General features: G+C 37.8%; 1 protein-coding gene across 1 annotated transcript; it reads left to right on the top strand.

The window, feature by feature from the left end:
- The first annotated feature begins 803 nt into the window (after positions 1-803).
- On the top strand, positions 804-12,130 carry LOC136256856 (G-protein coupled receptor-associated protein LMBRD2-like). The gene is made up of 13 exons (XM_066049915.1): positions 804-1,079; positions 1,143-1,366; positions 2,086-2,247; positions 3,318-3,528; positions 4,935-5,164; positions 5,509-5,580; positions 5,915-5,979; positions 6,036-6,229; positions 6,692-6,825; positions 6,973-7,084; positions 10,771-10,972; positions 11,532-11,581; positions 11,640-12,130. The coding sequence occupies exons 1-13, from the start codon at positions 897-899 to the stop codon at positions 12,003-12,005; spliced, it is 2,205 nt and encodes a 734-aa protein (XP_065905987.1). The 5' UTR covers positions 804-896; the 3' UTR covers positions 12,006-12,130.
- Positions 12,131-12,924: the final 794 nt, after the last annotated feature.

Raw genomic sequence — 12,924 nt, 5'->3', positions numbered from 1 at the left:
CCTCCCTCACTATTAGGCCACTCCAAATAAATTCTCTGTTTCCCGTCCACCTCCCGCATCTGGTTACTACCAGCTCTAAATATTCCATTATTCCGTATTTTTCCATTATTTTCTGGTTATTCTTGTATACTAATAGGCTCAGTAAATGTCAGCTGACGTGTCAGCAGTGCTATCAAGTCAGCACAAACTTTACGTTTGTGTTATTTTTGCAACTTACAAAGGAAGGAACAAGCTTAAGAATGCTTTTATGCAGCCTTTTTGGCAGTGCCAGGCAAATAATGGCTTGAAAAGTTGGCCAATCTTATAATGAAATAATGGAAATGTATCGCCCGCCCGCATGCAAATATGCCTGAGTCCAGGACGGGAAACAGAGAATTTATTTGGAGTGGCCTTAAACTGAATGCTTTCAAGGGAAGCAAGGAATCTTAATATTATGTCAGCCTAAACGAGGTTGCCAGAGTACCTGTCACAAGATGCAGTCATTACAGCTACCAGCCCTCTCCTCTCCCAAGCCTCTCAGTAGCACAGGCAGTCGCTCCGCTTGGTATAAGTAAAGAGTTTTACAAGCTTTTGACTTTCCTTGCTCCTTCTTCTTTTCCTCCTCAATATCTTTGTACGCTCTATAAAATGTCTCGTTAAATTTTACACCATCCGGCCCAGCACAGAGAACTTCACTAGTTTCTTTTAACAGCTTGCAGCGACGCGACAATATCTAATTTCCTTGCGATCGGTACTATCATAGATAATAGACATATTATCTATGGTACTATCTATGGTTTGCGCCTGTTTTGAAAATAAATATTTTGTATGCGCATATAATAAATATTTTGAAAATGATTCAGTGATTTTCGGCGAGATTTTCGGTTCATTTGTCTTCAGAGTAAAATACTCACAATATGGCCTCAGCGGCCCCAGGTATATTAACAGCGGAAGGAATAGTTGCTTTTGTTCTCGCTTTGTTTATGGTGTACCGCTATGCCAACTTGAGGAAGCAAAACCCGTTGGTGACCGGTACCACACTGATGATTTGGTTTCTGTCGTTCTTCATTGTGTTTGTATTGCCCGTTGATGTTACATCGGTGAGTATTATAATTTATTTGTCATTTTCTATTTAATGCTTCTGTGTGGTGTTGATTGTGTAGGCGTTTTATCACAATTGCCTTGGCAACGTTAACCAATGTCCGGATAATTTTACGGATAATAACGACAATGATTCTTGTTGTTCAGGCTATGGTTGTTCTGATACTACAGAAATGCAGGATGACTTCTGTAGTGACAAGTGTCACAGGTCAGCTTCGTTTATTTGTGAGCTGCCTCTCAAAATCATGTGGTACATTATCTATTGGTTGTTTGCTGCGTTCTCATGGTGAGTACGTACAGTTGTATATGTATGGTACATTGATATATGTGTTTGTGTGTGCTCACGCATGTATGTATGCATTTGTATTACAGTAAATTGCAGAATTGGCATCATGTGTCACTTGCCATATTACATTTCATATTAGCTTGTGGTATTATAATCTTAGGACTGTTAACATTTCTACGTCAATTCCATTGACGTACTACTTAGCGCATTACTTATGTAATGAGTTACGTAATATTATTACTAAGTTATGTAACGAAATATCCTATAAAAACTAGTAATATAACTCAAGTTACTTTACTTACAAATGTAACATGGTACCTAAGTAATAAAGTTACTGTAATGAATCAAAAATTTTATTACTACAAGTAAAGTTACCGATCTCATTACTAATCCACTGAGTAACGCCTAGCCACAACAAAGTAACTAAGCCCACCTCTACTTAATGAATGTAGCTTATTGACCAGTTACTTTCTCTTGAATACAAGATTTACATATTGTCCAATAACGCTATCATGTCACATGATAAGGTGGTAGTTTCACACATGACAGCTTAAGGCTGTGGACACAAAATAATATAATATGTGATATTATTACAGTCACTTTATTTTATGGACGTAACTAAATAGTTTTAGTGGCAAGTGCAGTTATGAGTTTTAAAAAGTAATTGCCCCAACACTGCATACTATAGCATACATAGTTACTCCATTTCACACTGTTAGGGTTATTCTGCCACTGGCTCAGTCCTACGTGTTGGCCAGCTACTTCAGCATCACCAAAAAAGTGTTCCGTGCCATCATCGAGAACATCATAGTCTACCTCACTCTGCTGGTCATCTTCACGATCATATTCATCTACATGTTGGCCAAGGGTGTAGTGGAAATGTGAGTGGTATTTATGTATGTATGTATGACTACTTGTGTGTTTGTATACAAGTACAATTGGTGAGGCTGTTTGTGTATTACAGTGAAACCCTTCGAAGGGACACCCTAAAATGTGGACTTGTCCATGGTCCCTTTTGTATTGACAAAATATAACCAAGAATATTGAATAGCATGTTAGCTGGTTTAATGACTTTATGTTGCTATTACTGGTTTCTGTATTTAGCCCACTGAACTGAATGAAAACACAATAGCATTAAAGGGGAATGGCTAATGTTACAGTTCTAGCAAGCAGCTCAGGTGTGGTAGCATGCTTGTTGGTGCCACCATTTTCTTGACTAGCTGGAGATATGTAAAACTTGTCATGGACACATTACCATTTCGAAATATCCCGTGTTATTCAGTTATCATAATATTACACCATTCAAATACTCTTGGTATTGGTGGCACACGTTTAATCCTTTAACCCCGAACGCCATGGCTCTAAATAAACAGTCATGTGCAAACCTCTGTAATATCCGCATACTGCAATTTACAGAGATGGGGTAATGTTTAATGGAATCTTTCATGAATAAGCTTTCGATAAGTTTGGATGAAGGAGAAGGCAGTAAAGACCGCCGATATCAAGATTTAGGTGATACAGGGCTAAAACTAACAATATAGCAAATTGGAAGTGTTTTTAAAAGGATTTTCCCAGGGGCCAAAGGACTTAGCCCTCTGTCACCTGAATCACTATTGTTTATTACAAGTTTCTTATTCGTTGGCAAACCTCTTCAAAGACTATCAGAGGCCTGCAGTATGCGCTGCCAGCATTCCACCATGACAATTTTACATAGTTGTTTGAACCTCTGAAATCAGAATTCCTCACTAATAAGTTGATCAGGAAACTTGTCCCTTAGAATGATCCGAGGCATTCAATCAGGTGAACTTGTTACTCTTGGTTTTGCACTACAACATCGTGTGATCTAAACACTTCCTCTGTGTGATCACTTCCTGTGGTAGTTTGTCGTAAAACCTTTCTGTAACAATATTTTGCTAATATTTATTACATTACTTGTGTTTGTACCCTTCAGTTTTGACCTACCTGTTGTCGTAGCAACAGCATGTAACACTTGGGGACTGTTGATTGTCACCGTGTTGCTAGGATACGGTCTAGTGGAGGTACCTCGTAGTTTCTTCTATGCCTCACGACGCAAGTACTCACTTCAACACTCCTACTTCAAGGCTGCCAAACTGTATGGAGATCTGTCTGAGGCTAGGGGTAACCTAAGGGATGTTACTGAGGTGAGTTCAATTACAATTTATCATTGCACAGTAGTGGACATATATGTATTGGTTAGGCATGGGGAAATATATGCATGTATGTCACTAGAAAATTTTCTTAGTCAAATTATATTGTATACTGTATATTCGTGAAATCAGGTCACCTTATTAATAAGGACCTTGAGATGGTTTAAATATGTCCCAATCTGCTTGTAAATGACTGTATGGCTACTAATAATGTATTTATGGTTACTGGGTGCTAGAGTATATTCCTCTGTTCATATTAGTCACATTAATTTCTATAACACAAACTATGTACCAGTAGCATGCTTTTTTAATTTCATTGGTAAGTCAAGTTGTAACTTGTAAACCAGGCTTTCTAGGCTATCCACCATTGAGTACAATGCTGAATTGGATCTATAGAGGCTATTCACAACTAATTTATGTGTGAATTGTATGCAGAAATTCATCCTGCTTGTATTATTAAAATTGTAGTGTTGTTTGTGCAGACAACAATGGCAGAACATATATTATACCTTTTATTGAGGTTCCCCCCATTATTACTGCTGGGGTGCAATTGACCTACATGGCAATACTCACCAAGTTTTCTGGTTTGTAAATGCAGTATCTCAAAGCCTGCTTTTTACAGGGTGGAACGGAGCCCCTGGGACTTGCTAAAGTGTCTTTATTATAGAAGTGTCCTGATTTCAGCAGTCTAAATATGTGTACCATATTTCAAGGTGTCCTCTTTAACCCTTAAACCCGCATAATCCAGAAAACTGGATTTAAACACATGCTTTGCACAAAGCGCTGTAACTATAGCAGCGTCCATCCTATGGCTATGCAATTTACATCATTCTACTTGTGATGTAGCAAGGATTAAAATGGTACCAGTAGGGTTTTACCCTAACGCTAAATGGTGAGACCAAAACTAGTCATGAAAATAACTTTTCGGTAAGGAAACACACAAACCCTTTACATATCTTTATAAAATGGTCGATAACTCGATGGTAGTTGATCCTATCGCCTTGCAACAACTTCCATTCAATTCGTCGGGAAATTTTGTATCAGGCCATATATGATTCACGTGAGTAAATCCACAATTGAAATTAAACACATGGCAAGAATTTAGAAACGCAAAGACGCAACTCATCGCTGTTCACCGCTTCATAACAAGTAAGCCACTGTAGTTACAGTGTTCATTTAACCTTCTCCAAGTATCCCAGTAAACACACTTTTAGTCTATGTGTATTTGTAGACCGTAAGAATTAAGTTACCCCACCTAGTGTCACCATGAGTGCCCTTATTGTGTAAAAACACATTTCTGAAAAGTTTTCTGCAGGTTTAAGGGGTTCCACTATATTCCATAATTTCCATTTTTATTTTTGTTTTCTTTGTGTACCTTCAATTGATTCACCCTATCACAGAGAGTCAAGTCTCTGTCTCAAGAAGTACGCTACAATCATAAGATGCGCAAGTACATTGATCGAATCATTGCCAAATTTCCCGAGGAAATGAGACAAGACTTTGATCAAGGTCAAGACGACTTTGAGGATTACCGTGGTGACATTGACGTGGACCCCACCAGCCTCAGCTCACTGGAGTCATTACTAGGGAAGACTATCAAGGCTCTGAGAGTGACTCATCGAAAACAACTGTATGTACTATGTCATGGTGTATTTTAGTACTGTGGAACCTGTCTATAAAAGACACATACTTTGTCACAAAGTCTTTGTGATTACTGCAAAAATATGGAACCCAACCTTTTCAGGACCTACTAAGTTTTCTTTTGAGTCCTTCATGTAGAATGTTCCTAAAGGCTTCACTGTATGTTGTAGCATGTTTAGGACTCATATTATGTACTGTAGCAAGCATAGTTAATGTGCTCTATTCCTTGTGTATGAATCTTTTAGATGTGTGGTTTGTACATATACTTAGTGTTTTGTAACTGATGCTATGGTTCATATTGTACACTACTCGCTATTGCTTATACACATATAGGGAGTGGGAGGAGCTCGCTGATCGATTGTTGGACCTTGAAGATACTGTAGCTAATGCTAAATCTAATGAGAGGTACAGTATGCGCTTGTCAATAAGTAGACTGTAATATAGTGTTTTGAATTGTGACTGTTCTGTTAGAGTGTTTGTGCTATTATAGCCTTGTAAGTGTATGCTGTAATAGAATAGGGGCTATGTATTTACGTCTTTTGTGACAGAGCTGGTACACATCTGTTTGAACTGTGGAAGTATTACTGTACTTGTGTATCGTAAATTGTGTGCATGTGCTTCGTAGTTTTTTGGTCGCGCAACTAGTCTTGATAATCTGCTTTGCTGATCAAAATTTGTGCTGTGTATTGTGTGTGTACTGTATCACATACGATATTAATCATTTCCCTTATCCCATTAGAGTGTTCAAGTCTTCAGTCAGGGAACCCAGGCACAGGTACCTTGAAGCATTTCTACCTGTCCTAGGTGAGCATCATATAGAACATCACAACTAGTCGCCATGGTTACTCCTGCCCACACAGAGTGGTACTGGAAGGTGTGGTTCAGGGACTGGGTGTTCCTGGTGGTTGCTGTGGTATTGGCTCTATTATCAGTGGTCATTGTATGGTCTGAGTCAACATTTGGTATTCCCATTGGTGGGGAGAACAACTACTTGTCTATATGTTCCACCCTGGTGTATCATGGCCATAATAAGAATAACTATGCCATTGTGGAGGTGAGGTGGAGTGTATGTAGTATTATTGTGTTACCCTTGCTTAATTGCATTGACTTGGAAGTTTACTGTTGATAAACCCCAAGGCGAAAGACTTGTTCAGTTGTTGGTGCATGTATGTTCTTAGTAGTTGAATGGAGCACTGTATGTAAAGGAATAAGCTTTATGTATCAAAACATAAGAACATTGACATCCATGTGTACCGTATTGTGATGTCACTGTATAGTGTAGCAGTTTTATTGAGATAATCTCGAAGTATATGCATTTGTTTGTACTGCATACATACATGTGGATGATCTGGTAGTATGGCTTATCCAAAAATTATATTCACAAATAGTGACACCACAAGGAATAATTTTGGCAAGCACTGGACCAAAATACTCTAATAGAGCAGTCAGACCCATTAATGAAACAATGTTTATACTAATAGTATAGTAATGATGTTACCTCTGTGTGTCTCCTCAGATTGTTTCCATAGTGACAGTGGCCTACCTTAGCTGGTGTGCCTACTACACAGTGTTCAAGATCAAGGTGTTCAACCTGTATTACCTGTCTCCCAGCCACTCCACTGACGAGTACAGCCTGTTGTTCAGTACCATGTGAGCTAGTGTCTGTGTATCGTATGTGTCACTTAAAAATATATCCACTCTATAAAGTGTTTTAACCAACATGCCATACTGAACTGACTCCTTTGTGCATCCTCTTTGCATGTAATCTTTGTGTATTACTACATGTGTCCTCTACAGGTTACTGACTAGACTGGCACTGCCAATATGTCTCAATTACTTGTACATGATCAATGTCATCAGACTGGGTCACAGTAATGATGAGAATGTGCCCGTCACTGCATTCACCAAGGTGTGTTGTTGTTGGTGGAACATAACATCAAGAGTATATAATATTATGTACTCTTGATAACAGGAAACTTGAAAATGTGACAATCGTGCATTTTTCAAATTCCTGTGTATTAAATATTTATAATCTACTGTACTTAGCCAAGTGTGTACCCTCTGGCAAAGTTTCAGCCTGATATGCCAATAACTTTGGAAGTTACAGCCCTGCAAAGTAGCAACTACATAAAAATTGATTTGTACAGCAGGTATAGGGAAAATAAATTACAGGAGCTTACAAAAACAGTTATAACTTACCAACGGATTGAGATGCAGAGCTGAAATTTTCAGCATCGTGTTCACCATGAATAGGGGAATCATTTACTGGGTAAGTTTGTCCTTTACTCGCCTTTCTTCACTACATACAAAGGCGAAAGTTGTGAAGAAAATTTGATCGCATATGATTGCTTCGACGTGACATAAACAAATGCTCATAACTTGCATACCCTTTGGTCTACTACAACGAAACAAAGATTTTCCAGCTGCTCTTGGGCAGGCGAATAAGATGATATCCAAGTTTTTATTGTTAGTCCCTTCCTTCACTAAAAAAGAGGCATTTGAAAAATTTACGGAACTTTTTTAATACTACACAAGAATTTCACCCATTATATTCAATGCTTTATACTGTAAATTTAGACTTACACGATTGTGTCGGGTTTTCACAGATCGGTCACGAATGAAGATACCTGTGTAATCTAGACACTTGGTAATGTCCCTTGCTGACCTAGAAAATCAGGACACCTTGATAATCAAGACACTTTTGGTCAGTCCCTAATACACAGCTTTCACTGTAGTTTGTTTATTGTAGTGTGTTTGTTATGTCAGCATTACTCCAGTTGTTATATACATATATAGTTAGAACACTGGTTTGGTGAATTTTCCAGCACTGACTCAAAATGCTAGGATATGTAGTATTTTAGTACGTTTAGTCCCAGTGAATGGCCTAATTCCAAATAGAGAAAAGAAACTACAAGGTCATCTATTTCATATACGTAATTCCAAATTTCTTGCAACTGCATCATTTGAGTCATTCAGAAATTAGTGCAAAAATGTATCATACAGTACGATAGTACTGTATATTAGGGACATCGAAGGTGTGGGGGCGATCCGTGATATAATATAACCCAAAAAGCTGCCGCGATTTTTCCTCACAACAACATGACAGTATTGGTTTTGTAAAACCAAGCCCAAAAGTGTCTTCAGATCGACCCGAAACGTTTCCATCAAGTTGCTACAGAATTTTTTAGTCAATGGAATTTTCTACTGCCTGCCTACCTGCCTGACGCCTTCAGTCAAGCTTAGTGGAAAACTGGCTACAGCTACAGCCCTAATTCTTTCGCAGAAACGTTTCTAGATCGCTTAAGAAAAAACCTTTGGTATATTGATAAACATACAATGCTTGCACTATTGTCTTACCTTTTATCCTTCTTTACCATAGCCATCAGTCAAGGTTCTACCACTGAGTGTTAATAGACTACAGTACGGCTTCCATACCAGTGTACCGTACGCAAGGAAATTTTGACAAATTCAGGCTTCAGCAGATTTGACGAATAAATTGTTGACGAAAATCAAGAAATTGTAGGCAAAACCTGTACTTTTAAGGGCGCTTATAAACATTTGGCGAATTTAAATTTGACGAATTAAACCTATTTGTCAAATTCGTCAAATTTTTTTGACGTCAAAATTTCCTTGCGTACGGTATATTGCATCAAACTATTCAAATACACGTGGTCGCCGGTTGTACCAAAACACACGCGTACGTCTGACTCGCTGTTGATATTGATCAGAGAGAGCAACTCACAGTGAACTATATATAGCAATGTGTAAGTCTATAAATATAGTTTATTTAGTAACAATGTTAAACCGAGTCAGGTCATCCAGGTCCTGCTTTACAGGTTATTCGGGTCTGACTCCACGTGCTAAATTAAATGTGGACGTGTTACCACACGTCATAGCGTAGCTCTGCTTCTTTCGTGAGCCACGCTCACTTACGTAAATTACAGTCTGTAGACATATGATAGCCACGTCCACTCATCAGTGTGTAGGTATGCACAAATCCACGCCCACTTACGTAAATTACTGTCTGTAGACATATGGTAGCCACGCGCATGTAGATATGCACGGATCCACGTCCATTATTGTCTGCAGGCTTATGTAGAGCCACGCCCACTGATCAGTTGTTATTGTATGAGCCATAATCTAGTATAATAGTGCTGTGAGTAACTCAGCAGATATTTAGTGGTCATGAGCTTGCAAAAAACTTCACAAACAAGTATAAGAAAAAATTTGGAATTTTAAATTAGATTAGGGACAGTGTATAATGCTGCAATAAAAAGTACTGAAACAAGCTGGATCGGAGTAGTACGTAATGTCCAAATACTGTAAAACAATAAGAAGTGAATATCCCTACTGTGCAACACTCTTATACTTGTCAATAATCATACAGTACAGACATCAAAGGTGTGGGCATGGCCCGTAATATAATACAACCCAAAAACCTGCCTCGATTTTTCCTCACAACAACATGACAGTATTGCATGGGTACAATCAAGCCCAAAAGTGTCTTCAGATCGACCCGAAATGTTTCTGTCAAGTTGCTACAGAATTTTTTTTTTTAATTCAATGGAATTTTGTAATACCTGCCTGCCTGACATGTTCAGGCAAGTGTAGTGGAAAACTGGTTACAGCTACAGCCCTAATTTTTTCACAGAAACGTTTCTAATTCCATGAAGAAAAAACCTTTGGTATATTGATAAACATACAATGCTTGCACTATTGTCTTACCTTTTGTCCTTCTTTACCATGGCCATTAGTCATTTCTACTGCTAATAGTGACAGTAGGGCTTCCATCTATGGGTGTATCAAACTATCCAAATACACATGGTTAGTTAGCATTGCACCAAACTATTTGAACACAGTTGGTAGTTGATATCAATCAGTGAGAGCAACTCACGGCGAACTAGCCATGTGTAAGTCAATAAATATAGTTTAGTAACAGCGTTAAAGCCGAGTCGGGTCATCCAGGTCCTGCTTTACAGATTATCCTGGATTGGATCACGTGCTAAATTAATTAGTAGACATGTAGTAACATGTCATAGCATAGCCCTGCTTCTTTCGTGAGTCACACCTACTTATGTAAATTACTGCCTGTAGGCATATGGTAGCCACAACCATTTATCAATCTCTAGGTATGCATGAATCCATGTCCGTTATTGTCTGCAGGTTTATGTAGAGCCACGCCCACTAATCAGTTGTTATTGTATGAGTCATAATCTAGTATATAGTGCTATGATTAACTCTATAATGTTGTGACTGGTTTTGTGAAAAGCACGCTATTTAATAGTCATGAGCTTGCAAAAAAATGTTCAGTGTATAGTGCTGCAATAAAAAGTACTGAAACAAACTAGATTGGAGTAGTATGTAATATCCAAATACTGTACAACAATAAGAAGTGAATATCCCTACTGTGCATTTTGAGTGTAGCACAGTAGGGATATTAACTTCTTATTGTTCACAGTATTTGGACATTACGTACTACTCTGATCCAGCTTGTTTCAGTACTTTTTATTGCAGCATTATACACTGTCCCTTAAAATTCCTATTTTTTGCTTGTACTTGTATCTTATAGAGTGTTATTACAATGTACCATTACAGGTAACTGGAGAGCCAGGTCTGATTCCTTGGCTCAGTAGAGGTTTCTACATCTACTACCCAATACTGATCTTTGTTCTGTGTATTGCTACATTCTTCAAACTGGGTACACGCATCATGTCCCTCCTCGGCTACGAGAGCTTCTTAGGAGAAGATGAATTCTCCATTGACTTTATTGATGAAGGGAAAACCCTGATGAAACGAGGTTAGAAGTTTTTTTTATATGCAGTACCACATACTGACTGTACTTTCATAATAGTTTAACTTGTGAAATAAAGTTATGTCTTTAAGCCGTTATGTATAGTGTAGTCTCACCAGCCAGCCATTATGATTGGCAAGTTTCACTATCTACTTTTACATAATGTGACCTGGTCTGTGAAAAGGGGTCTTATATCCTTTTCAATTGGATGTACTTGGCTACATTTAATGTGACTTGTGAATGTGGTATCACCCTGAAATTTGTTCCCCTTATACCCCCTAACATAGCACTATGGCTTGGTGTAATATGAAGGTGATAGGTTGAAAACGTGAGGAGTTATAATTAGTCAAACTTGACAATTTAAAAAGGCTATAAGCTTTCGCAGACCGGGTCACATATTATTACATTTCCAACCACTATGTACATGCTATATGATTGATTGTGCAAACCTTTCGACCTTCTAGTCCTTTGGTTAGGACAAACTTGGTTTGTTTATTTGCTTGCTAGGTTATAGTGTAGGTGTGTGTATTATTAGAGAATTTAGTTGTGATTATCTATACTCCAGAGAGACGACTAAGAGAGAGGAACATATCCCGAGGAATACAAAGGAGTTGGGTGAGCATTATATAGAAACTACCAGTAATCATGCCAACTATGTTACATATCATTACAGTATGACCACTCATCGTTAGAGGAATACACAAGGGACTCACCTGAGCTACAGCGACGACTAGCTCAACTTAAAGAATACTCCAAGTCTAAGAGAAAACCTATAGCAACAGACCGGTCTGCCCTTACCGGCTTGTTCAGCAAGGCCAGAAGTTACACCTCCAAACAAAGAGCGAAAATGGTCGCTGCAAAATACCAACATATTAGACGTAGAGAAGATGACCCACAAGACAGTGGTGATGATGATATTAGACTATTGTCAGTGAATGCAACAGCTAGAGACTCTGATACAGAAACAAGTAGTAAACAAACTAGACCGGTCTCTTATGGGAGGTCAACTAACCAGAGAAGAATATTTGATGACATATGAAAATACTCTAATTTAAGCACACCCAAATGTGTACTTTGTAAATGCCAAACAAATATATAACATACAAAATGTTTACTTTACATTGAATGTTGTGTGTGTAAATTACTATTTAGAGTTTATGTTGAGCACTAGCTACTCAGCGACACAATAACTCGTAAGTATTGTATTGTAGAGTTTTAAAGAGCACAAGAGAAGCCTGGGCTACACAAGAAAGTTTTGCTACTTGATAGTATGTAAATTGAAAGCTTCTGTTACTTTTTGAGATCAAAAAATCTTTAAAGCAATTCTATCGAGGATGATAATGGAGCCAAACCAAAATCTTAGTCAATTTGCAGTGTTACGTACAAATATGTGATGATAATGAAACATTACCACTGCATGTAACACACAATAGATCTCAAAATTAACAATTTCCATCCATTTCTTGATATCAATTTTAATTTGGCATACATAACTTGGTATTACCCAAGCTCAACTCACAATTTTGCTATTTGATTTTCATACATACAGTTGAACCTCTCTAATCCAACATCTCTGTAATCCAGAATTCTCTCTAATCTTCCCAAAAAGTTGTTCGCCAACACTTTATATGGAAAGCAACGTACCTCTGTAAGCCGACACAAAATTTGATTCCCTAAACTTGAAAATACATTGTTTTCGACCTTTGTAATCCGACAGAGAATAATAGCAGCATCAAAAACAATCAATTTTTAAGCAAGCAAAGCATTTAGTTGGTTGACAATAATAAAAGAAAAGTTGTAATACTTACAAATTCTAAAATTAATTAATTCATGTTAAAAACATTGTGTGATCAGTTTTACTTGTAATTTACTGCATAATCTGACATGATTCTAGATATTGCACAATGTCAGATTACAGAGGTGACTTGATAATCCAACAACCGGTTAATCCAACAAAA

Source organism: Dysidea avara, chromosome 5, assembly GCF_963678975.1.
Source record: "Dysidea avara chromosome 5, odDysAvar1.4, whole genome shotgun sequence".
In the NCBI taxonomy this organism is placed as follows: Eukaryota; Metazoa; Porifera; class Demospongiae; order Dictyoceratida; family Dysideidae; genus Dysidea; species Dysidea avara.
Note: the sequence above shows the minus strand (reverse complement) of the source record. Positions and strands in the feature narration are given on the sequence as shown.

What these genes read in the sequence shown, in the direction of transcription:
- LOC136256856 (XM_066049915.1), top strand. Translation starts at nt 897, where the DNA reads ATGGCCTCAGCGGCCCCAGGTATATTAACAGCGGAAGGAATAGTTGCT. An exon ending in CCGTCACTGCATTCACCAAG is followed by an intron (nt 7,085 to 10,770) that starts GTGTGTTGTTGT and finishes GTACCATTACAG; the next exon opens with GTAACTGGAGAGCCAGGTCT. An exon ending in GAGGAATACAAAGGAGTTGG is followed by an intron (nt 11,582 to 11,639) that starts GTGAGCATTATA and finishes ATATCATTACAG; the next exon opens with TATGACCACTCATCGTTAGA.